This window comes from Cricetulus griseus, chromosome 2, assembly GCF_003668045.3.
Source record: "Cricetulus griseus strain 17A/GY chromosome 2, alternate assembly CriGri-PICRH-1.0, whole genome shotgun sequence".
Classification (NCBI taxonomy): Eukaryota; Metazoa; Chordata; class Mammalia; order Rodentia; family Cricetidae; genus Cricetulus; species Cricetulus griseus.
Genome location: NC_048595.1, coordinates 24,425,893 through 24,448,122, shown reverse-complemented (window position 1 = coordinate 24,448,122; position 22,230 = coordinate 24,425,893). Strand labels below are relative to the sequence as shown.

Below are 22,230 nucleotides of genomic sequence, written 5' to 3'. Positions count from 1 at the left end.
TTTGGTATTTTGATGTCTCTTCATACTTTAAAGATCATTTCTCCTATCCAAGCCTCAGTATTATAGTCCAAAGACTCAATACTGGCTGTGTGCAGGACCCATTCATCCACTGGTGCTGATCTGATCTTTAAGGGCCCAAGTCCCTTTTTTTTTGCATTCTAAATCAGCATTTTTAAAAGCCAGAGATTTAATGAGTACTCATCTAGTTTCTGAATCTGTTACCCCTATTTGTACAGCTTTAGTTAATCTTGCAAAAAGTCACTAAAGGGTTCTCTTGTGCCTTGTATAATCTTGGTTTATGACTCAATTCTTTTCCCTAGTTCTTGAATCTTGTCCCAAGCATTCAAGGCTGCTTGACAGCATAGGGACAAGATGTGTTCATAGTATGTAGCTTGAGTATCTACATCAGCATAATGGCCCTCACAAAGAATTTGATCTTGAGAAGCCTCAAAACCCTTTGACTCTGCCTTGATGGTCAAGGGCCTTAGCTTCCTTCCTCCAACATGACTTCCACTGAAGCTGTGGACCATGTCCTTACACTGCTGAGACTAATTGGAGCCAGTTTATTTAGAGTTATTCTAGTTCTTGAAGCCCATGTCTTTACTAATTGACACACAAATGGTGAATGCATGCCATAAGAAACTACTGCTTCTTTAATATCTTTTAAATCTTTCATAGGTATAGGATCCCAACTGCATTCTGTATATTCTTCTGGATGTTCAGTATTAGTTGGCTTTTGAGAAATAATAACAGGATAGACCATAACAAGTGATACAACTTTTGGCAAGTCATCTCTTACTCTGAAAGGCATTGGTGATGTTAAATCCCTTCTATTCTCTTTCATTTGTACCTTAACTCCTGGCTTATCAGTTTTAACAAAGTCTTCTAAGGCCTGTAATCTATTTACCATTGTTTTCTGAATGGTTTGAACCTCTTGAATTGTGAACATTTCTAATGATTTCATTAAATCAGTCAGATTCTTGTCCTCATCATTCACACGTGATTCCAAGGATTTGATTTTATCCATGGATGATATCTTCTCATCACTAGAGCTTATTTGGATGGCATGCAGATTGCCTTTCAAAAATCATATCTGCAAGCTTTTCATTACTCTTAGACATGGAATTTTATATATATATATATATATATATATATATTAAGAGTTCATTTCCATGTTCCGTTTTGGGAACTGTGTTTGTCAAATTATGATTGTCTGTACTGTATCCCTGAGACACACAGACAGGTTTGGTGGGACACCTGCCTGCCTAATCTTACTTCTTTCATTGACTTCTTGGAAACTTCAGGAACAGGGCTTCTCAGATGTGATCAGCCACCATCCACAGAGATGCCCTCTCCTGCTCTGGGCCCATGGGTTTGTAGAAAGCTTCTCACCACTGCCTCCAGGGGGCACCAACTGCTGGTTTCACCTGTCTCTTGAGACTGCAGAAACTTCTTATGGTCTGTTGTTTCCCCAGGGCTCCAAGGACAAACCCAGTTTCTGAATGGAAAGAGAAGCTCCCTTCCTTCTTGAGTTACCAAGTGCCACCAAAGTAGGGCTTCCTGAGCCCCAGGAACTCTTGAGACTTTCTTGGCGATGGCTGTCAGTGGCAGCCACAGCCCCTCTTCCACTAAGGCTCAGGTGAGTGCCTGATGCTATTCTCGGAGACATGGTGTTTTGTTTTGTTTTTTAATCTCCCCTCCTGTGACCCTCGCCATCTAGGTAGCATGATGATGGAGTATCTTCCTGCAACACAAATGTACAAAAAGGAAATAAATGTGACTATCAATAAGTACTGCACAACAGCAAACATGACAAGAATCTACATGAAGAGAATTGCTAATGATGTCCTAAGGAAAGCCAATGACCACGTGGATCCCAGGCCACATGTTCAGTGCATTTAGAAAATAAATGAGTGAAAAGGATTCTGCTCCCCACTGATTTGAGCTTTTGCCTTAACTAAGTGACTGTTAAAACAAAGGTGCCATTAACACTGAGAGTGGGGAAAATGGCCATTCACTGAGAACTGGGCAGTCTAACACCCTCTGCTTCCTCCTGGATCCACACAGACATGAACAGGTCCTTACAGAGAGAGACATGGGAAGAGGTGGGACAGAGGCCAATGAGGAGATCCTATACTGGCTAAGAATTAGTGATGGGGAAATGATGCAAACAGCACACTACTGGTTGTGCAGATGTTGGGAGTGGCAAGATAGACGGGAGAGAAGGCAAAGCCAAATTACCACTCCTTCCCAGTTGCAGGCCCAGCACTCCTTCAAATCCTGTCCTACCCCACCCTGTAGGCTGCATGGACCTGTTGGAGCAGACTGGGATGGGGATAAGAATGGTATTTGCTCCAAAGTGGGGGATGTAAGGGATATCCAAAGCAAGGAAAAGACCAAACCAAGGTAATAAGGATGTTCTATGTGATTCATTTTAACTTTGGGAACCGCCTACCCCAAGCAGCTGGAGAACGCAACCTAATCTGAAACACTCAGTGAGAAATCATGTCTGAGAAACTGAGTTGAAGGCCAGGCTTGGTGTGTAAAGCTCCATGGGGCTGTGTGTGGGCTGCTGACAGTGCATGTATGTAATGAGTGCCTAGACAAAGAGCCTGAAGATGGTGCAAGTGATCAGGGCTTTGAGGGCCCTGGAGTCACACAAGCAGGCCAGATAGCTCAGTCCTCCACAGTGAAGCTTCCAGAAAGCTCAAGACTACACCAAAAATCCGGGGATCAGCAGCAAGGGAAGCAGTGCCCAAAAGATGATAAGAGTGAGGTTGGGAGTGGCCCACACTGCCTTTGAGGGGTGCTTCCCTTCACACCTGGTGCTTCTTGAGCTCTGTTTTAAGCACAGCACTTCTTTGACTTTGAGCATAACTCCTTCCTTGTGAGGCTACCTGCCGTGCCCACATACACAACTCTCTAGGCCTAACCTCTCCCCCAACTCCAGGCACAAACATACAAATAAATTGTTACTCAAAGATCCACTGGGGACCCCAAGTTTAAAATGTCACAAACTAAGCTTATATTTTCTGCTCACCTGGGTCTGTCTACATCTCTTTCCCATGTCCCCAATCTGGAATGAAACATGCCCCATCCAGTCACCAAAGACACTTCACTGTCTCCTGCTGTCCCGAGTCTGCCTTGGAAACCCTGGAAAGGTGTCTCTTCCCTTCAACAGAGCCACTGCAGCAGTCCAAACTCTTACTTCTTTTAACTGGAACCCTGACACACAATACAACCAGCAATCTGACAAGCAACACATTCAAGCTCTAGTCAGTCGCTGGGTTTTGACAATGCACATACGAACATATCAGCCTGGGTCTGCCATCCAAGCTCCAGAGATACATGATTGTGGGGTAGTTTGAATGACAAATGTCATAGCCTGAGGCTTTTAATTCTTGGCCCTCAGATGGTGGTGCTGTTGTAGAGGTCATGGGCCCTTTAGGGCCTTGATGGAGGAAGCACATCACTGGGGGAGGCATCGATTGCTTTATAGCCTCACTCAAGTCCAGTTTGTTCTCTCTGCTTTTTGTTTGAGGTTGAATGCTATAAGCAAAGCTTAGTGGGCCATTACAGTAAGAGCTCGGACAATAGCAGTGCTGGGAGAGATGCATACTGGGACCTAGCTCAAGAGGGTTCAGAAGAAAACAAGGTCTCTGTTAGCAACTGGGCTGAGACCATTTGTGCAATATTTTGGCAATGAATCTGTCTGCCTTCTGCCCATGCTCTAAGAACTTGCCCAAGACTAAATGTAAAAGTAATGGGCTGATTTCCTTAGGAGTCTTTCAAGACAGCATGACATTGTGCCCGTGGCATAGTTAGAGCCAGTACTCTTATGCAGGTCTGCAATGAAAAACAGCAAGTGAGACAAAAAGAAATACAAAATGTAATTTGTAGAGAAAAAAAAAAGCACTTGGCAATTTAATGTATAGCTAAGGCATGTGCTGAAAGAGAGTGGAATTGATAGAGATTAGCACCACTGAGGGCCCACCCAGCTAGCTTCCAACCTGTGAAGGAAAAAGCCTGGGGAATTACTGTACCTAGAGTGACTTTGCCCCAGCACCTGAACAATTTTGGGTACCATCACCCCACCATCCCCAGTCCCTGAAAACGTTCTAGGCCTCTGTCTTCACCTAGAACCTATGCTATTTCATACCTTGGTAACTTTCTCCTGAATGTTCTTCTCTCCTTCAGAACCCTTCCAATCAGACTCAGAGTATTCTACATCTCTTTGTATTGCAGTTATTGACATTTACTGGTTTCTAGCCAGGGCTCATCCCATGACCTCTGCTTCCCAGAGGTTAGCTAGGACAGGTAAGCTGAAAAGAGCTGGCAGAAGGTAGCCTCAGGTGGACTGGTTCCTGCCTGGGAAAGGGTTCTGGAACAAAGAAAAGGGCTAAGAGGTGACCTCTTTAGTGGGAATGGCAAAACCTTCCACCCACTTTTTCACATGCAAATAAAAAGTTCCAGTCTTCAAAGTTCTTCACAGCTATTATTCAATTAATACTTCTCATGGCCATAAAATAACTGGGATATAAATGGCATTCTAAAGTCACACATGAATGTAAGAAAGTCATCTTCCTTTAAAATTCCACAAAAGAAAGTCCTTGATCAATACTTTTAACCCCTTCTAAGGAAAACCTCTGAAGGCCAAAGTGCCACAAACAAGAAAACCAATGAGCACGAACCTCTCTGACACCACACTTGCTCAGCAGCTTGGGACAAGAAGGCTCAAGCAGAAAGGATGCCATGAACCTAGCATAGGGAACCATTTCCAAGCCCTCTCTGTAGAGGACAATGTGTCAAGGCCTTGAACGGTGTTAATGCCAACATCTTGGCAGAAGACTGGAAATGAAGAAAATGAGCCAGAGAGACCAAAGGGCAGCAGTGACTGAGCACTGAAGGGAAGGCCTGCTCGGTTTGGCTTATTAACCTGTGATGGGCCACCTATAATGAGAAGCAGGGCTGACCTGAGAAAAGGACTCCCGGACCCACTTTTCCACCAAAGCACTATCCCACTGGAGACAGCGGTCTCTGCCTGCCTCCCTCTCTCACCCATATGACCCTGAAGACGGGACTCCTGCCCATCACTTTGGTAACAACTCAGCCTTACACAAAGAGCTTCACCAATTCTAAACATCCCAAGTCTCTCACCTATAGGAACACTCAGCTTCTGTAGTCATTAAACAGTGATGTTCGTTAGTGATCACACTTTGCAACCCTAGTACTAGTTACCTGCCTCCATGTAAGTGCTCAGTGAAGCACGCAGCCCCTCAGACTCCGGGGACATGGTAGTCTTGATGAATTCTGCCTCTCCCGTTTGCAGATGTGTGACCAAGGCAGGTCACCCAACTTTCCCAGTCCTCGGTTTTCTACTCTAGGAAATAGGACTGCTTTGAGGACTAAAGGAGATGATGTATAAGGTGCTTGGCACACGGGCTGCTAAAGAGCAAATGTTCAATGCACAGCAGCCATTCCTGCTATTATTCATGATTCTGCAACGATGTCACCGCTGCTCCACCTGCGGCTGACCTTGCAGTAGAGTACCATAGGCACTGGTTCTCAGTTGACACCTCCTCTCACCATGAAGTTTCAAGGTTTCCCTGTGAGGATTTGCCCCAATTGCAAACTACCATGATCAAGAAGCACTCATCCTGTGTAGAGCAGTAAACAGCAGAGCAAGAATTTGGAATCAATTATGTAGGGCCATAGATTCAACTCCAATCCAACATCACCCACCTGCGTCACACACTGACTACGCTCTCTTGAGACAGCAGATGTAAAGAGGTAAAGACCGTCTAACAATTCTATCGGGGGATTTGCGTGTGTGTGGCGGGGGGGGGGGGTGGACACAAACCAAATTACACTTGAGAAGTATCTCCAAATCTTAATCCTTGTAGGTGTAAATCACATCCATATTACCTGACTTTATAAGAGAGATACATCTTAGATACATCTCTAAGTACACACCAAGCTTAGACACAGAAAGGTTTCTTTTCTAGCATGTTTAGAAATGATCATGAGATATAAATAGACATTATTGCTCTTCTGTTGGGAGGAGGTGTTGCCTACAATGCTTTCCCTCCAGCATGGGTTCTGCGGTGGGCACTGAAGTGTGAGCTGTTGTTGAAGTCTTTGCCGCACTCCGTGCACTTGTAGGGTTTCTCCCCGGTATGAATCCTCTGATGAATGATAAGACTGGAGCTCTGATTAAAGCGCTTTCCGCACTCTCCACACTTGTACGGCTTCTCTCCGGTGTGAATTCTCTGGTGAGTGATGAGGTTGGAGCGGTCGCGGAAGAACTTCCCACACTCGAGGCATCTGTAGGGCTTCTCCCCCGTGTGGACTCTGTGGTGGGTGGTGAGCTTGGAGCGCTCGCTGAAGCACTTTCCGCAGTCTGCACACTTATATGGCTTCTCGCCGGTGTGCGTCCGTTGGTGGTTGGCCAGGGTGGAGCTCTTACTGAAGCTCTTCCCACACTCTCTACATTCATGAGGCTTCTCACCTGTGTGGATTCTTTGGTGGCTGATGAGGGCAGAGCTCTTAGAGAAACACCTTCCACACTCAGGACATGGATACAGCTTCTCCCCTGAGTTGGTGCTGCAGGGTCCGGGAGAGTTCATGCTTCCACTGACATCCTGAGCTTCTTTGGGTATCTCCTGTGAAGAACTTCTCCATTGAGCACTAAAAGATGGACTTTGGCTGAAGTTCTCCCCAGGCTCATTACACTGGTCAGGATTTCCTCCAGAGTGGAGCCTCTGATGTTTCAGTAGGTTTGAGATCTGCTTGAAGCTTTTCCAACACTCCCCACATGTATAGGGCTTCTCCCCTGTATGGCTTCTCTGATGGGCGATGAGACTGGAGTGGTCCCTGAAGCCTTTCCCGCACTCCAGGCATCTGGAGGGCTTCTCTCCAGCATGGGTTCTCTGGTGGGCACTGAGGTTGGAGCGCTCACTAAAACTTTTTCCACACTCAAGACATTTGTAGGGCTTCTCCCCTGGGTAGGTTCCGGGTTGGGCCATGAAGTGGAAGCTCCTACTGCAGTTTTTCACCCACGTGTCACATCTGTAGGCTTTCTCTGTGAGGTATAGGCCTTGATGGTCAATGAGTTTTTCCAAGTCCTCCTCAGAGGAACACTCTTCCCACAGGGGAGCACTCCTCCACTCCCCCTCATCTTCATCTTCATTCTCATTGTCATTGTCCTCCCCCCAGTCAGGAGGCTGGCAAACGGCTTCTGTGGTATATTTTGATAATGCTCCAGGCAAATCACCAAAAACATCCTGCTCTGAAGTTTGGTCTTCGTCCTCATGCTTCCAATCAAACCCTGAAAAAACAGACAGAGACAGAGTTTTTGGTCATCCATTGGTTAGCATTAATATACCTGTATCAGGTATTTTGTGGATTTGGCTAACACAGATTTGGATCTTATATCCCACAGCTTATAAATGTGACTAGCGTGAAAGTTATCAAGTTTTTGTGTACACACATGCTTCTAACCCTGAAAAGCTGAGGAGTGATCCAGAATACATTAATCCCACCCCAGTAGCCATGCATCCATTCTTCTGAAGTCCATGTTCAATAATAAACAGCTCATATCAGCCTCTAATACATTGAAAAGATCTGTGTCTTATAAGACTGAATCAGTTCCATAATTACCCAGATGTGTCCCGGTAAAAGCTAGGTTGGCCACCTCATGTGCAGGACAACACTAAATAAGAGATGATAGGATCCATGCAATGTACAAAATCTTTTCCTATTCGATCTCCTTCATTCTTTTGGCTCAGAGACAAAGATAATATACCTGGTTCCCAAAGGGCTCTAGTAGGTCTGAGCATGGCAAACATGGCCCTGGCAGGCCTTGCTAAAAACCATTAGAGTACATTTCTAAAGCTAGCCACCAAGGTCTATTCCCTTATTTGGCCACTTCCTCCTCCTGAGGCTGACCACCAAGGTCCAGCCATCAAAGTATTGAAGTTGGGCAATCAGAAGTCCCCTTTTGGCTACCTTAATTAACATGCCCAACCAAAACAACCCAACTCATCCTAACAGGGGGTTTCCCTTTATAAACTGCCATTTACCTATGGGGCACATCTGTCTCCTCTCTATCAAGAGGCAGCTCTTTGTCCCTCGGGGCAAATGTCCCTTCCTGGCCTCCCCCTTGTTCCTTTCCCCTTCTCCCTTATCCTCTATCTCCTGTCTTTGTCCCTCTGGAGCAAATGAATCTCCTTGGTGCTGAGAACTTGGTCTTAGGGTGCATTGTACCAATTCCAGTCCTTCCAGTCCCCTCTTTGTACAGGCTGCAGGCTCTGCTGACACCCAGTGACTCCAGGATCACCTGTATCTGGAGTTTGGGAATCTGGCAGAAGTTTAATGGCATCTTCATCTTCCATCTCACCCCAGGCCTCTTGGTCATCAGCCTCAGTGCCACTCTGCCCAGATCCAGGAAGACCTCTGGCTTCTCCTACTATCTCCATGGCCCTGATCACAGTCCGAGCCCTCATCAGTGAGTCCAGCTCCTCGTAGAAGGGGCAGGTCCCTGGTGGACGGCTGCTCTTGGCTTTCCGGTAGCTTCGAAGAAGGTTCTTGAATCTGTAGCGACACTGCTCCAGTGTCCGCAGGAAACCCAGCGCACACAGCCGCTCTGCGATAGCCCGGTATATCTGGCTGTTCTGGTGACAGGTACGAAGTTTTTCAGAGAATGGGGACTCACTGAGAATTGCCAGGAAGGCCTTGGTCTCCTCGAAGCCCCAGTGCACACCTGCTGTCAGAGTGAAGAGTTCAGAGGTGTAAGACTTAAGGAGCTTTACCTGGTCATTAGGACTGGGGTCACCTGACTTCTACGTAGCTAGAACACAGGTCTCAAACTGTCCAAGTACCTGAAAACACAAACTTGCTTCTCAGAGGTATGCTAGGAAGGTCAGCCAAGGCATCCTCTCTCCCCCTTTCAAGAGACAGTCTTGCTGAAAGGGAGAAATAAGTGGCCAGGTTTTAGCAACTGCATCACGTGACCCACTCCCTTGGCTTCAGGCGATGAGTCACTGAGATCCATGAGATTCTCCCTGTAATCATTCAGAAGACAGCCTGTCTCCTTCGTGAATTCTCCTTTCAACAATACATTGAGTATGAGCATCCTAAGGACCAGACACAAATGGGCCTGAATAACCAGGTGACAGACTATAGCTCAGGACACCCCTTCCTCTCTGGTCAGAGGGAAAAGGGCACAGTGCAGTCTCCATTCCAGTGCAGGTAAGAGATGTAACCCAAGGAGGTAGCATGGGATCTGGGGAGACCACGAGAACATGAGGCAGGAGCCCAGGCTCTGCTCCTACCTATGTGGCTTCAGGTGCTTTATGTCACAGATGTCCCTTTGCAAGACTAGGTGTTTGCCACACAATGACTCTCAAGTCTACACTATGAGTCTCTTCTCTACGTTTCACTGTTTCACCAACTCTTCCTTAACCCAAATTTACTATCTGTGAATTATCAGGATGTTGTCTCAGACACTAAGAGAAACACGCCTACAGAAATGAAAAATTCACTCAGGTGCCATCTAGGAGAGTCACCAGTGACTCACAGTGGGGAGCAGCTGGAGCCTCTCCAGATCTAGCAGGGCTTTGGAGTGATTTCCCCTATAGCCCAGGAGATGTGGCCACCAAGAAGACAGTGTGAGCCTGAGGACGGTTGAGAGACTTGGCTCCTTACTCTGGTGTCACTGGTATGACTCCTAGTCTGAGCTCTAACCTAGGAAGCAGCGGCCTGGCTGGCATTCATCCAGTTAAACGCCACGTTCTTACCAATGCGGCTCGGGAGCACGGCTGGGCCCCCTGAAATCCTGGGACCCTGGACAGACTCCTCCGTGGCCAGGCCAGAACCATTGCAGTCTTCTGTTGCCTCCTCGGGCTCCCAGCTCCCTTCCTCTTGGTCATCCATCTCAGTGTCACTGTCACCCAGCCTGGGGAATGCCACAGCTTCTCCTGGCCCACTTGAGGTTCTTCTGATAGTTGCCTGAGCCCTCACCAGAGCCTCCAGCTCCTCGTAGAAAGGGCACGTTCCTGGTGGGTGACTGTTCTTGGCTTTCCGGTAATTCCGTAGAAGGTTTTTGACCCTGTAGCGACACTGCTCCAGGGTCCGAAAGAAGCCCCGCTCCCTCAGGCGCTCTGCAATAGCCCGGTATACCTGGCGGTTTTGGTGACAAGTCCGGAGCTTTTCAGAGAAAGGAGATTCACTTAAAATTGCCAGGAAGGTCTTGGTCTCCTCATAGCTCCAGTGCACACCCGACACCTTCACGTCCTCCCCATCACACTGGCATTGTTCTTCCCAGGCCCTGGAGTCCTCCTGGGCTGGCTTGTTTTGCTCACTGTCCAAGCTATAATCTGCAGGACTCCCATTCCCAGAATTTATAAGGCTCAGACCCAAAATCTCTGGTCCTTGCTCATGCTGGGAGGTGACACTTGGCTTTGAAACTGGAACTCCTACACAAGTGGAAGAACAGAAATGACTGAGCAGAAATGACTTGTACTGTTTCTCTAACTGTTCCTCAAACTCTCACCACTCTCCCATCCCTCTCCCGAAAGAGACCAATGAGAAATTCCCATGCTGATCTCCCTGGAGAGAGGGGCCTAGAAGCTACAGGACCAGCTCACCGAAATGAAAGGGACCTGCCGGCTCTTCATTTGCTGAGCGTTGTCATGTTGTTATGAAAGACACCACACGACAGAGTGGCTAGTATCAATTCACAAATGACAAACAAAGGACTTCAAGCAACCCAATCAGACTCAACTCCACTGTTGGAGGCAAGGAGCATGGGTGTGTGTGTGGGGTGTGTGTGTGTGTGTGTGTGTGTGTGTGTGTGTGTGTGTGTGTCTGTGTGTCTGTGTGTGTCTGTGTGTCTGTGTGTGTGTGTCTGTGTCTGTGTCTGTGTCTGTGTCTGTGTCTGTGTCTGTGTCTGTGTCTCTCTCTTGCTGGAAAACTTCTGACCTCCCTTGCCACTGTTACCTATAAGACAAAACAACACTAAACGTGCAACAAATCCTGATGGAGAGAGAGAAGGGGAAGAAAGAAAGGGGGGAGAGAGAAGGAAGAAGAGAGAAAGGAGGAAAGAGAAGGGGAGAGAGAGAAGGGGAGAAAGAGAAGGGGTGAAGAAGGAAGGTGGAAGATAAATGTAGAGCCCTTAGGGCATTGCTGAGCTAATCCGTGCTATGCTTAGAGTGCTTTTTCCTCTGGGCTCCTAACAATGTGAGGCAATGAATGCCCTGATTTTTCAGACTGTAGCTACTCTAAAGGATGACCTTCCCAACAGCACCTGGTCCTAACAAAGTGGAAAGCCTTTCATTACAGTAAATGTTTGAGGAGAGCTAGATACAGTCTGGGTACAAAGCCTTTTCAGGGTACCCTACCCCAGCATTTCTCGAAGGCATTTCTTGTAAGCACTGTTGGGATCTCACTGTCCAGTGAGCAGCACTCAAGCTCCTACTCTACTTCGCCCCATTCATGTGTCTGTCCTCCCTCAGATGAAGGGTCCTTTAGCATCGGCGTGCCACATGGGTGGCCTTCAAGGAAAGGTGTGCCCTCACGTGAGCTTTGAGCATTTTGAAGCCTGTGCTACTCGTTTCTCTCAAAGTTTCATACATCAGCCTCATGAGCTCAGTTCACAAGTGTCTGCCCCCAAAAGGCAGCTCTCAATGGGTGCAGAGTTTTGAGACAAAGCGCCTGGTCCAGTTCCAGGCTCAAGGTCACTGCACACAGGTCATGAGCCCCAGCAGGACCAGCTCTAGGAAGCAGCAAGCAGCCGGGATCCCAACCCAGCAGACTGTGAGGGGCCGGCTGCAAGGAGCCAGTCTTCTTCCTCCCCTGAAAGTGCAGAGAGCACAGAGCTCTGGCTCTGAGGAGTACAAACCTCTCTCTGGGGAACAGGTGTCCCAGAGACAGGCAAGCTGGGCCATGGAGCAGAACACACTTACCCAGGCACATACTGTTTCCATAATCATCTCCTGCAGGGTCCTGGCAGACCTTCTCCTTGGTTTGTCTATGGGGGCTCCAGGCTTCCTGTGACACACACAGAAAGGTCCTTAAATATCACTGACACTTTAAAATCGGCCAGGAACCTGACCTGGCCTAAGAAAGATCAGGATCCAGTGAGGCCATGTTTGAGGCCAACATCAAGGTCAGTGACTGCCAGCAGGCCCCATGGGACAAAGACTAACATCCTATGCCCTATACCCCTCTGCTGGGGAAGACCATGGGGGAGGGGCATGGCAAGAGGACGACAAGAAAAGAAAACAGCAGTTTACCTGGGACTTGGCTGCCACCTCCCAATCTCCAGTGCTCCCCGGTTTTGGAATAGCTGGGGCTTGGGGTATATGGACCACTGAAGAAGAGAATAAATAAACCCTTGAGACATGAGCTTTGGTTCTCTAAATCCACTTTCTTCTGAGACACAGCTTCCCAAAAGTCACGCCGGGGTCAAGCCAAGGGTGCCCCATGCCCAGCACACACTTCTCGTTTGACTTTCCTTTTAGATGCTGGGAGTCCCAAGCTATCTTCAGTGGTGTGCCATGTGTGAGGTGCCTGTCCCTACCCTGTGAGCAGCACACACCAACTGCCACGCCTGTGCCTTCTGAGTAACTCCAGCTGGTGGGATGTTGCAGGCATCCTCTTCCACAGGGCCTTTTAACTTCACTGCTCAGTGACAACATCCACCAGACATTTGTCCTGTCATGGATCTTGAATTCTGCACATTTTTCTCCCCACCTCCCAAGCCTGGCCCTCAGGAGGAAAGGCCTCGTTCTCTTATGTCCCCATTTCCTTGGTACTTACCACTCTCTTTCAAGAGCTGAGGCGGCACCTTGGAAAGGTCTGGGTGTGTGTTCCACTCTTTCTGGGGCTGTGCCTCAGAGCAGTGAGCCACTGGCTGCAGCTGGAAGCTCTGAAACTCTGGAACTGCTTCAAAGGATCTGGACTCTTCAGCACATAGCTCCAGTCCCTACAAATGAAGTCAAAACCTCCATCATTAGTTCAAAAGGTCCCTTCAGTGAGACAGGAATGTTATTTTTGTATGTGAATGTGTTCCGGGGGTTAGCAGACACTTACGACCCAAAGAGGGTTTCAGACACAATGAGAAAGCTGACTGACTTTAGTAAATGAACCAGCATTTACACTACCAAATGAGTTCTGTCCTGTTGAATTCTGGGAGGCTGGACAAGTACTACAAGCATGATCATTATTCAAAATGTTCTTGATGCCTGGGTGGTTAAAGCTCTTGACACACAAGCAGGGACCAGAGTTCAGGTCCCCAGAACCCATGTGAATAAGCGGTAAGCATGGTGGTCTGTCTGTAATTCCAGCTTCAAAAGGCAGAGACCGGAGATCCCAAGAGCAAGCTGGCTAGCATAGCACGGCCAGCCATATCAGTGGTCTCTGGGTCTGACTGAGAGAGTCTACCTCAACGAATAAGGCAGAAAAGTGATTAAAGATGACTCTTGGCATCAACCTCAAGCCTCCAGACGCACACACACTCCCATGTATATGCACACCCTCACATACACACAAACACACTGCACACACATGTATGTACACCACACGTGTGCACATAAAAATGGAAAGGGGGGAGAGAAAGTGAGAGAAGCTGTTAATAATTTCAGAACAGCAGACTTCAGAGTAAGAGAAGTCACCAGGGATAAAATGATACACCAGGCTTTATAAAATGATACTATCATATAAATCCTATCATATAAAATGATAGGATCAATGCTCTACAAAGGCATAACAATCCTCAACCCACGGAAGGACACACTCCTTAACCCCCAAGCTTCTAAGGGCACAGCCCATGACAGACAGAACCATAGGAGAAAGGATGACTGCAGCTGGAGAAGTCAGCAGTGCTCTGGAACAGACCAAACCAAAGACAGGTGAACTGGAGAGTGCTACGAGTGGGGTTAGACTCGTCAGTGGGGCCAACAGGAGAGGTGTGACTGAATTCTGTAAGGCAGTGCTTCTAACAATAGAATATAAGATCTGTCTTCAAGTTCCCATGGGTCATTCATTGCCAAGGTGGGCCATATTCCAGGCCACAAAACACGCTAAGCAAATTTGAGAGAGGACCGAATCCTAACTGCTAGACAACCAGGGAGTGTCACTAAGCAAATTTGAAAGGACAGAATCATGACATGTGTGCTCTGTAAAGCAGAAATCATAACAGAAAGGTAGCTGGAAAGTCCCAACACACTTAGGGCTCAAACAAAATACAAGTAAATATCTGAGACAAAGAAGAAATTTCAAGATAAATTTAAAAGTACTTTGAATTAACATGAAAATACAACTTGAAAAAAAAAACCTACAGGATGCAGTGAGAGCTGTGGAGCTTTGAGGTGAATTATCAGCACTGAATCAAGAACCTGGGGCTGGAGCAAGGGCTCAGCAGATGAGCTAGCTGCTCTTCCAGAGGACCAGGCTCAGCCCCCAGCATGTGCGTGTGTGCAGCAGTGTGTCATGTCCAGCAAAGAAGCCTTCACTGCAGATGGCTACTCCCCACATTGCTCACAGATTTCCTGTCTCCTGTTCTGTGGTGATCCCTGAGCTATGGGGGAGGATGTATGGTGTAGATGTCCCAGTTAGAACGGAGCACTCTAGTCTCACTCTGCATGGTAACAAGTTGTGGTCTCTGCATTAATCACCATCTACTGCAAAAGAAGTTTCTCTAATGAGAGACAGAAAATGCAGTGATCTACGAAAATAAAGATAAGGATTTAGAGGGCAATTTCATACTATGTCTGTTTAGTAGGATAATAATATTTGGTTCTCCCCTAGGGCCTGTGACCTAGCCAGTTATGAGTTTTTAGCCCAGTTGACAGTAGCAGGCATGAGTTCCATCTTGTGGAGCAGGCCTTAAACCCAACCAGGAAGTCATTTGTTATTCCTGTAACATCTACTCCAACATTGCACCAGTGGGCAGCTCCTGCCAGGTCAGTTGTCATTGTAGCAATGTTCACAGTTGGGTAGAACTGCTGAATACTTTACTCTGCCACTGTGAAAGCTGGATTGTGGGGCCGAGGCTTCCAGGTTGCTACCAGCTTGATCTCTGCCTGTGCTACAACTCAAGTATGTGGTGTCTTCAGCATCAGGGTCTCACTGTTAAGATCTGGGGGACAGCAAAGGGCAATGGCAGAAGCCTGGAGTGATTTCTGGGGTCCCACTGACCGACAGCTTGAAATCAGGTAACCCATATCTAGCACTAGGCTTTTTTGCGATAGCCTGGTATCTGGGAGAAGCATTTTCTGTTATAGGGGTAACTCCATTCTGCACAAGTGCACACATGTGTTGTGTGTGTGTGTGTGTGTGTGTACACATATTTTAGAAAGCTTCTATAGTGGTCCTTTTCCACATGGCATTTTCAAAGGTCTTTAGTGTTAATTACCCCTCCCCCATCATACCTACTTTACTTTGCCCCCCACATCCCTTTTAACCCTTCTTTTTCCATTATTCCCTTGCCCTCTTCAAACCTATCCTATCCCCTCCCCTTAAGATCTTCCTCCCCTAGTTATCTTCATCTGTTAACTTGACCCAGGCCAGAGCTAACCAGGGGAGTGCCTTGACTTGATCAGCTCACGCAGATAGGACATTTTCCCTATGCTAACGGATGTGGAAGGGCCTAGCCCACTCTGGGCAGTGCCATCACTAGGTAGGTTGGCCCGTGCTGTATAAGAAAGCTAGCTGAGCAAGCCAGGGAAGACAAACAGGTAAGCAGCATTCTTCCATGGTTTTGCTTCAGTTACTGCTTGAGCTCCTGCCCTGAATTCCCTCAGTGATGTGAGCTGAACTATATAAGGCCATCAAACCCTTTCCTCCCCAAGTTGCTTTTGGATATGTGATTTTGCCCCTCACTAGTTTCCTGACTGAAAGAACTGGTACATCCAGACAACAGAACAGAACTCCATGCTAAGAAGAAAAACAATAGCAAGCCATGAAAAGCCATGGAGGAGCACAAAGCATTCACTACCAAGTAAAAGAAGCCAATGCAAAAAGGCCACCAACTGTGTGACTCCACCTCTGTGGCATTCACAGAAAAGTCACACCAGGTGGTGGTAGAAATATCAGCAGTTGCCAGGGGTTGGAAGGAGAAGGAGTTAGTAAGCAGAACACCAGGGTTGTTGAGGCAATGAGACTATTCTGTGTGACACCATAACAGTGGACATATGTCACTATGTACCCACCAAAATCCATACACCGCATATCACCAACAGTAAGCCTCAGTGTGAAGTGTATGATCTGGGTGATGATGATGTCAGCGCAGGCTCCTTTGGGGAAATAAATGTTCTACTCTGATGGGGGATGATGACAGTGATGGAGACTACCAGGGGGTCAGGGCATCTCTGAGAACACCATACTCTCAGCTCAGTTCTGAACTGAAAACTATCTTAAAAATTATGTACACCTTATCAGAAAGCCTGGTGAGGGGTGGAGTTCTACATGAGTGATGCCAGATGAAAAGACAGCGGCACTCGAAGACCCCTTCTGGGGAAACAACCTGGGGCCACTTAGCCCTGAATTAAGGCACCAACCTTTCTGAGGTGGTCACTCCCCCTGAGGAGCAAAAATTTTCTCCTCTTCCAGAGAGTTAGATTTTGCTTCCAGAGAGGGCAACGGGTCAGAGCGTGAAGTGGGGGACCACAAGCTCTGGCACATGCACTGGAGAAAGCTCTTCACAGCTCTTCCCATCACTGTGAAGTTTGTGAGCAACCAGGAGCAGGCAGAGAAGCTGAAGAATAAAACTAAGTCAAAGGGAAAGGGGCCCAGGGAAGACACCATTGCTTTATATCTTTTCTCTGTTGTAGAAGCAATTCAACCTCTGGTCAGCTCACAGTGGTGTCATGTGAAAACTCTAGTCTGACTTCTCATTTTACAGATGAAGGATCAAAAAGACCTTAAGTCGGGCTGGAGAGATGGCTCAGAGGTTAAGAGCACCGACTGCTCTTCCAGAGGTCCTGAGTTCAATTCCCAGCAACCATACGGTGGCTCACAACCATCCGTTATGAGATCTGGTGCCCTCTGCTGGTGTGCAGATATACATGGAAGAAGAATGTTGTATACATAATAAATAAAATCTTTAAAATAAAAAAAGACCTTAAGTCAATCCTCTAGGCTTCACGTTTACATCATCCGGCTCCAAAGTCCTAAGGCTTCTGTTGTTTCTTCTCTGCCACTCATGGCAAACAGCTGGCTTCTTGAAAGAAATAACACGGGGATGGAGTATACTTCTGAAAGGCATGTGCTCATGCTCTGTTCTCTGGCTTGAAATGGTAGCTTCTTGCCAGTCCCTAAAAGAACCCCAGAGCCAAGCCCCGGAGCTTAGCCCTCCCCTGCCCTACTCTCACATCTGTCCAGACCTTTACCATCTAAATGGACAGAAAAACCTGCCATTTACAGCATATGTATTCTCAAACACACAATCCTTCCAACCAAATGTGGTCAAATCTGAGGCCACGGGGATTTCTGATTATAACAAGTGGAGAGCAGCAAGGTTTTGAGGTGAAGGTTCTAGAAGGATGTCTCAGCCTGAAGCCAGTTAGGGAGCTCACAATACAGGGCAGCTGCAAGCAGGGCCCAAATTCTGTGTCATTGGAAAAATCAGATACTCCATCCCAGGCCCTCAGAGTTACTTATAAATTGTTGAAGCTGTGAACAATAAATCCACAGCACCACTTCCTTTTCTGGCTCTACCACTTCACTATACAAATTTGGATGTGTTACTGACCTCACTGCTAACTCACTTAAAAAACAGAAAAGGAGAACCTATCTTCTCGGACGGTGGCTGACTGGATGAGGGACAGACAGAAGAGGCTCAGAACAGGGCCTGATGCACAGCGGGGCTCAGAGAATGTCAGTGAACACCTCACCTGAGCCTCACACCCAGAGGGATTTCAATCCCATGTTTGCAGATGAGATATCGGTTCTATAGTGCAAGAGAGCATGGCCTTGGCAACCAAGGATCGGAGTTTAGGTTCCGGTTCACTCCCTGAATGACCGCTGGGAACCATCTGGTTTTTAGAACCCTAAGCTACAAAATGGGAACAGGAATACTATTTCTGTCTACGTGCTGCTATAAGCATCCAAAGAGATCCAGGTATGTATCATGACTGTGTTAAACATAAAACATACTACAGATGAGGCACACTGTATGGTACTGGGAAGCAGTTTTGATGGTGGTTAGGCATGCACACTCCAGTTAGACTTTTCCAAGTGCAGATCTTGGCTCTACAATCCAGGACCCAATTACCTATTCTTATTACCTATTCTTTTCTTTGCCTCCATAGTAAAATTAGGCTAACAGTACTGACCACCTTATTAAACTATGGCAGGATCAAGTGAGTTAATACAAGTCAAGCAGTTCAAATACCACCTGCTACACAGCAGGACTCAGTACACAGCGTAGCGCTTGTTCAGTGATTACTGTTACTGCGATTTGGGGGCAATTATTAACTGAGTCCCAGCCCCCTACCTTTCCTAACCAGCTTCCTGGAAAGCAGACTATGAGCCTCACCTGCTGTCTGGTAGCCAGGGCCCCTCGATGCCAATCCTCCACCAGGGCCACAGCCTCCTCCCCACTCTCGGGGTGTCGTGCCTGCACCCAGGTCTGCACCTCCCTGGGTAAGATGGACAGGAACTGCTCCAGGACCAGCAATTCCAGGATCTGCTCTTTGAGGCGGATCTCGGGTCTCAGCCAACGACAGCAGAGAGCCCAGAGCTGGCTGAAGGCCTCATGGGGTCCAGCTGCGTCCTGGTATTGGAACTGTCTGAAACACAGGCGGGAAACCTCGGGGCCGGGGATACGGCCCTGGACCTCCTGCTGGTGTTTGGCGTCTGATCCCCATGAGTCCTCCTCCAGTTTTACAATCAGGAGGTCTTCAGACTCTAGTGGAGGCGAGGCCACAGCCATCACCGGGCCTGAAGGCTTCACTTAGGTGGGGCTGTCCTCATCCAGTGACTTCCTGCATTGGCAATGTGTCCTTCATGGGACTCCTGGAGAAGGAGTGCTCCCCACAGCTAAAGGCAAAAAGACATGGGACAGGGTGAGCACGAGGACCCAGGAGCATCGCTTTCCTCACTTCTCTCCCTCCTTCCACCTGTGAAGGGCACAGAAAAACTCGAGACCTCCTTTGCAAAAGGCAGGAAAGTAAGACCCTGATGAGGCGAGAAGCCAGCACCTAGCTCACTTCACAGGCAGACAGCACCTAAGTGTGTAAGCTGAGAATGCTGAGAATCCTGAGCCTCTGGCCTTCGGCTCTGCTGTGGCTTTCCTCCCTTCTACACTGTGTCCAAAAGCTAACTTTCCCTCAGGCTGGGTTCTGAGGGTCGCCTCCTCCACAAGACCTGCCTTCTGAGACTTGAGACTGGGTGTTCCCCTATAGATGGTCATCTTGAAAAATCCCCTCACTCTCCTGTCATCCCACACATCTGACATTATTCATCATCTCTAACCTGAAGTTTCTCAAACCTCCAGCCAAGGTAGTCTGCCTCGTGATCAATTAGCAATGGAGGCAAAGCCTGGGGGGGGGGGGGTGATGGCAGCACGCATCCCTGTGTCAGCCAGGCCTGTCCTTAAACCCCCACCGCCACTGATTCTGCCTCAGCTTACACAGCAGACACGGATGGCAGAAAGAAGACTAAAACTCATAGGCCTGGAAGACCACAGCCATCTAACAAGGCTAACCCTGACAGTCACCAGCCACATTTGCCTCATTACTCATTTGCTTAATCTACATTGGACAAAAGGAAATGGAGATGAGCCAAACACTTCTTGTCCTGATGATGCTGTCTAATGGGAAGAGAAAAGAAAGGCACAGATAATTATGTTAATCAAAAGTGGTAAATAGAGCATGATTTGGGAGCTGGGAAGTTGGAGGTAGCAAGCTGTTTAAAGGAATCCAACGGGGGTTGAGTAGGTTCTTGAGTAGTTCTCTTAACGGAGAATGGGGGATGGTCACCCCAGAAAGACAGACTATAGAACAGTGGAGAACCAAATGGCCCACCCAGGAAATGGGGAGAACTTTGGCAGCCTCAGACTGTGGAGTGTGTGAAAAGTGGTCTGCAAAGGGAGTTACGAAGACTCTATGGTATCAGATTTCATTCACCATGTGCTGCACGCCAGTGATGGACTTGAGTGCTAAACAGATCGCACTGGCTGCAATGTTTTGTTGGAGCTGGAAAAATGAAAATGTGGACACTTCTGCAGAGACTCTCAGAAGACAGGTAATTTTAAGAGATACTAAAGAAAAGGCATGGATGGGAGAATGCAGGAGGAACTGGCCGGTGGGTGGGCCAGTAGAGGGTGGGTGGGTCGGTAGATGGTGGGCGGGACAGTAGAGAGGGTGGGTGGATCAGTAGTGGTGGGTGGGTCGGTAGACGGTGGGCGGGTCGGTAGAGGGTGGGCGGGTCGGTAGAAGGTGGGTTAGTAGAAGATGGGTGGGTCAGTAGACGGTGGGCGGGTCGGTAGAGGGTGGGCAGGTCAGTAGATGAAGATGCCTTTCACTGCCATCAAGCATGAGGAAAGAAGTACAGGTTTGGGAATAAACACAAAAGCGAGTCCCATTACAGACGGCATGAACTTGGGTGTAGAGACTGAAGCACTATTGTAAGATCGGACATCCAGCTCAGGGCCTCTTCACTTCTTTGCCAGGGCCCTTGGAATCCTCTCTCCCTTGCCTGGGCTCTCCAAACCCTAAGCTGACTTCCCTACACGGCAAAAATCCATCCCTTCCATCTCACCTGCAGACCTCTGAAAGACCTACCTCACTGCCGACCCCTGCAACTCAGTCTTCTTCGTCCGGACAACCTCGGCGACCCTACCCATCTCCAGACGCTGCATCCTCTGCCCGCCCCTCACCACACACACAAACACACACACATACACACACTCACAAGCACGCTACTTTCCCCTCTCACCTTCCCAGGCCCCCCAGGGTACCACCATCTCCTAAGCCTCCAGCCCAGCGCCTGAGTCTCAGCTGCACCCCATTCGCCACTCGGACTCACCCACTTCACAACAGGGCGGAAGTGCTCCCAGGCTCCTGCGGGGGATGCTGGGACAAGGAGTCCCGACCCCGCCAGCCCGGGAACCGGATCTCCGAGACTACAACTCCCAAAGTGCATCGCGCGAGCACCGGTTGGCAACTCCCCCTTGTCATCCGCCTCTCGTGTGACGTCAGCCAATGACTACGTCATCTTCTCATAGGCTCTGGCACCGGAACAAATCTAGCCAGGTCAATGCCTGGGGGCGTAATCCTGAGATGGTCCTAACTCTTCCCATTGGTTCTGTGGTGACCGCACCGCCTAGTAGGCGGAGCCTGGACTAGAAGGGGTGGAGCTCACTGAAGAAGCGAGGTTCCCTATGTTCCCGGACAAAGTAGAGGGAAAAAAATAGTAAAAAAGAAGAGAGTGACTACTCTTAGGTTTCAAACCTGGAACAAATGACCATTCTGTTCGGCAGGAAAGAGTTGGGCAGTTGAAACTACAAGTTGGAAACTACAGAATGTTTTGGAAGAACCTCCTGTCTTCACTTGTAAGAACAATAATAGCAACCATGTCACAGGTTTATGTGAGGCGTCAGTGAAACATTAAACCTAGAACTGCTAACCCAGAGCCAGGATCCAACAATGGGTAGCAGATATTGGCCATTATTATGTAAATCGGTTTGTTCCGAGCTTGAATCCTCCTGTGTTGGAAACATGTTAATCCCTGCTGCTGAATAATCTTAATATAGTTTGTGGCTGCTCAGGACCACTGCCCTGGCTAGTTTTGTGCTGACCTGACACAAGCTAGAGTCATCAGAGAGGAAGGACGCTCCATTGAGAAAGTGTCTGCTTAAGATGGGCTGTGGGACATTTACCTAATTAATGACTTATGGGAAAGGGCTCAGTCAATTGTGGGTGGGGTCGCCCCTGGGCTGGTGGTTCTGGGTTTTTATAAGAAAGCAGGCTGAGCAAGCCATTAAGCAGGTCCCTCCATAGTTTCTGCATCAGCTCCTGCCTCCAGGTTTCTGCCCTGTTTGAGTTCCTGTCCCAGCTTCCTTCAGTGAAGTGTGAGCCAAATAAACCCTTTCCTCCCCAAGTTGCTTTGGTCATGGTGTTTTATCATAGTAATAGTGCCTCTAACTAAGATAACTGCTGTAAATACTCTAAGGTCTGAGAAATCTGATAGGAAGCTGGAAATGTGGGGTTTGTAGTCACCCATAGA

General features: G+C 48.1%; 1 protein-coding gene across 8 annotated transcripts; it reads right to left on the bottom strand.

Moving 5' to 3' along the window:
- Positions 1 to 5,875: 5,875 nt before the first annotated feature.
- Positions 5,876 to 21,143, bottom strand: Zscan20 (zinc finger and SCAN domain containing 20). Of its 8 annotated transcripts, none has more exons than XM_027399342.2 (9): positions 21,031 to 21,143; positions 18,539 to 19,041; positions 12,820 to 12,985; positions 12,294 to 12,370; positions 11,964 to 12,048; positions 9,798 to 10,475; positions 8,880 to 8,963; positions 8,339 to 8,764; positions 5,876 to 7,327 (listed from the first exon to the last, which is right to left on the bottom strand). In XM_027399342.2, the coding sequence occupies exons 2-9, from the start codon at positions 18,932 to 18,934 to the stop codon at positions 6,072 to 6,074; spliced, it is 3,168 nt and encodes a 1,055-aa protein (XP_027255143.1). In that variant the 5' UTR covers positions 18,935 to 19,041; positions 21,031 to 21,143; the 3' UTR covers positions 5,876 to 6,071. The 8 variants fall into 8 exon arrangements, with proteins under 8 accessions (XP_027255143.1, XP_027255145.1, XP_027255141.1 ...); XM_027399344.2 differs by having other exon boundaries at positions 8,399 to 8,764; positions 20,787 to 21,051; XM_027399340.2 differs by having other exon boundaries at positions 20,787 to 21,050.
- Positions 21,144 to 22,230: the final 1,087 nt, after the last annotated feature.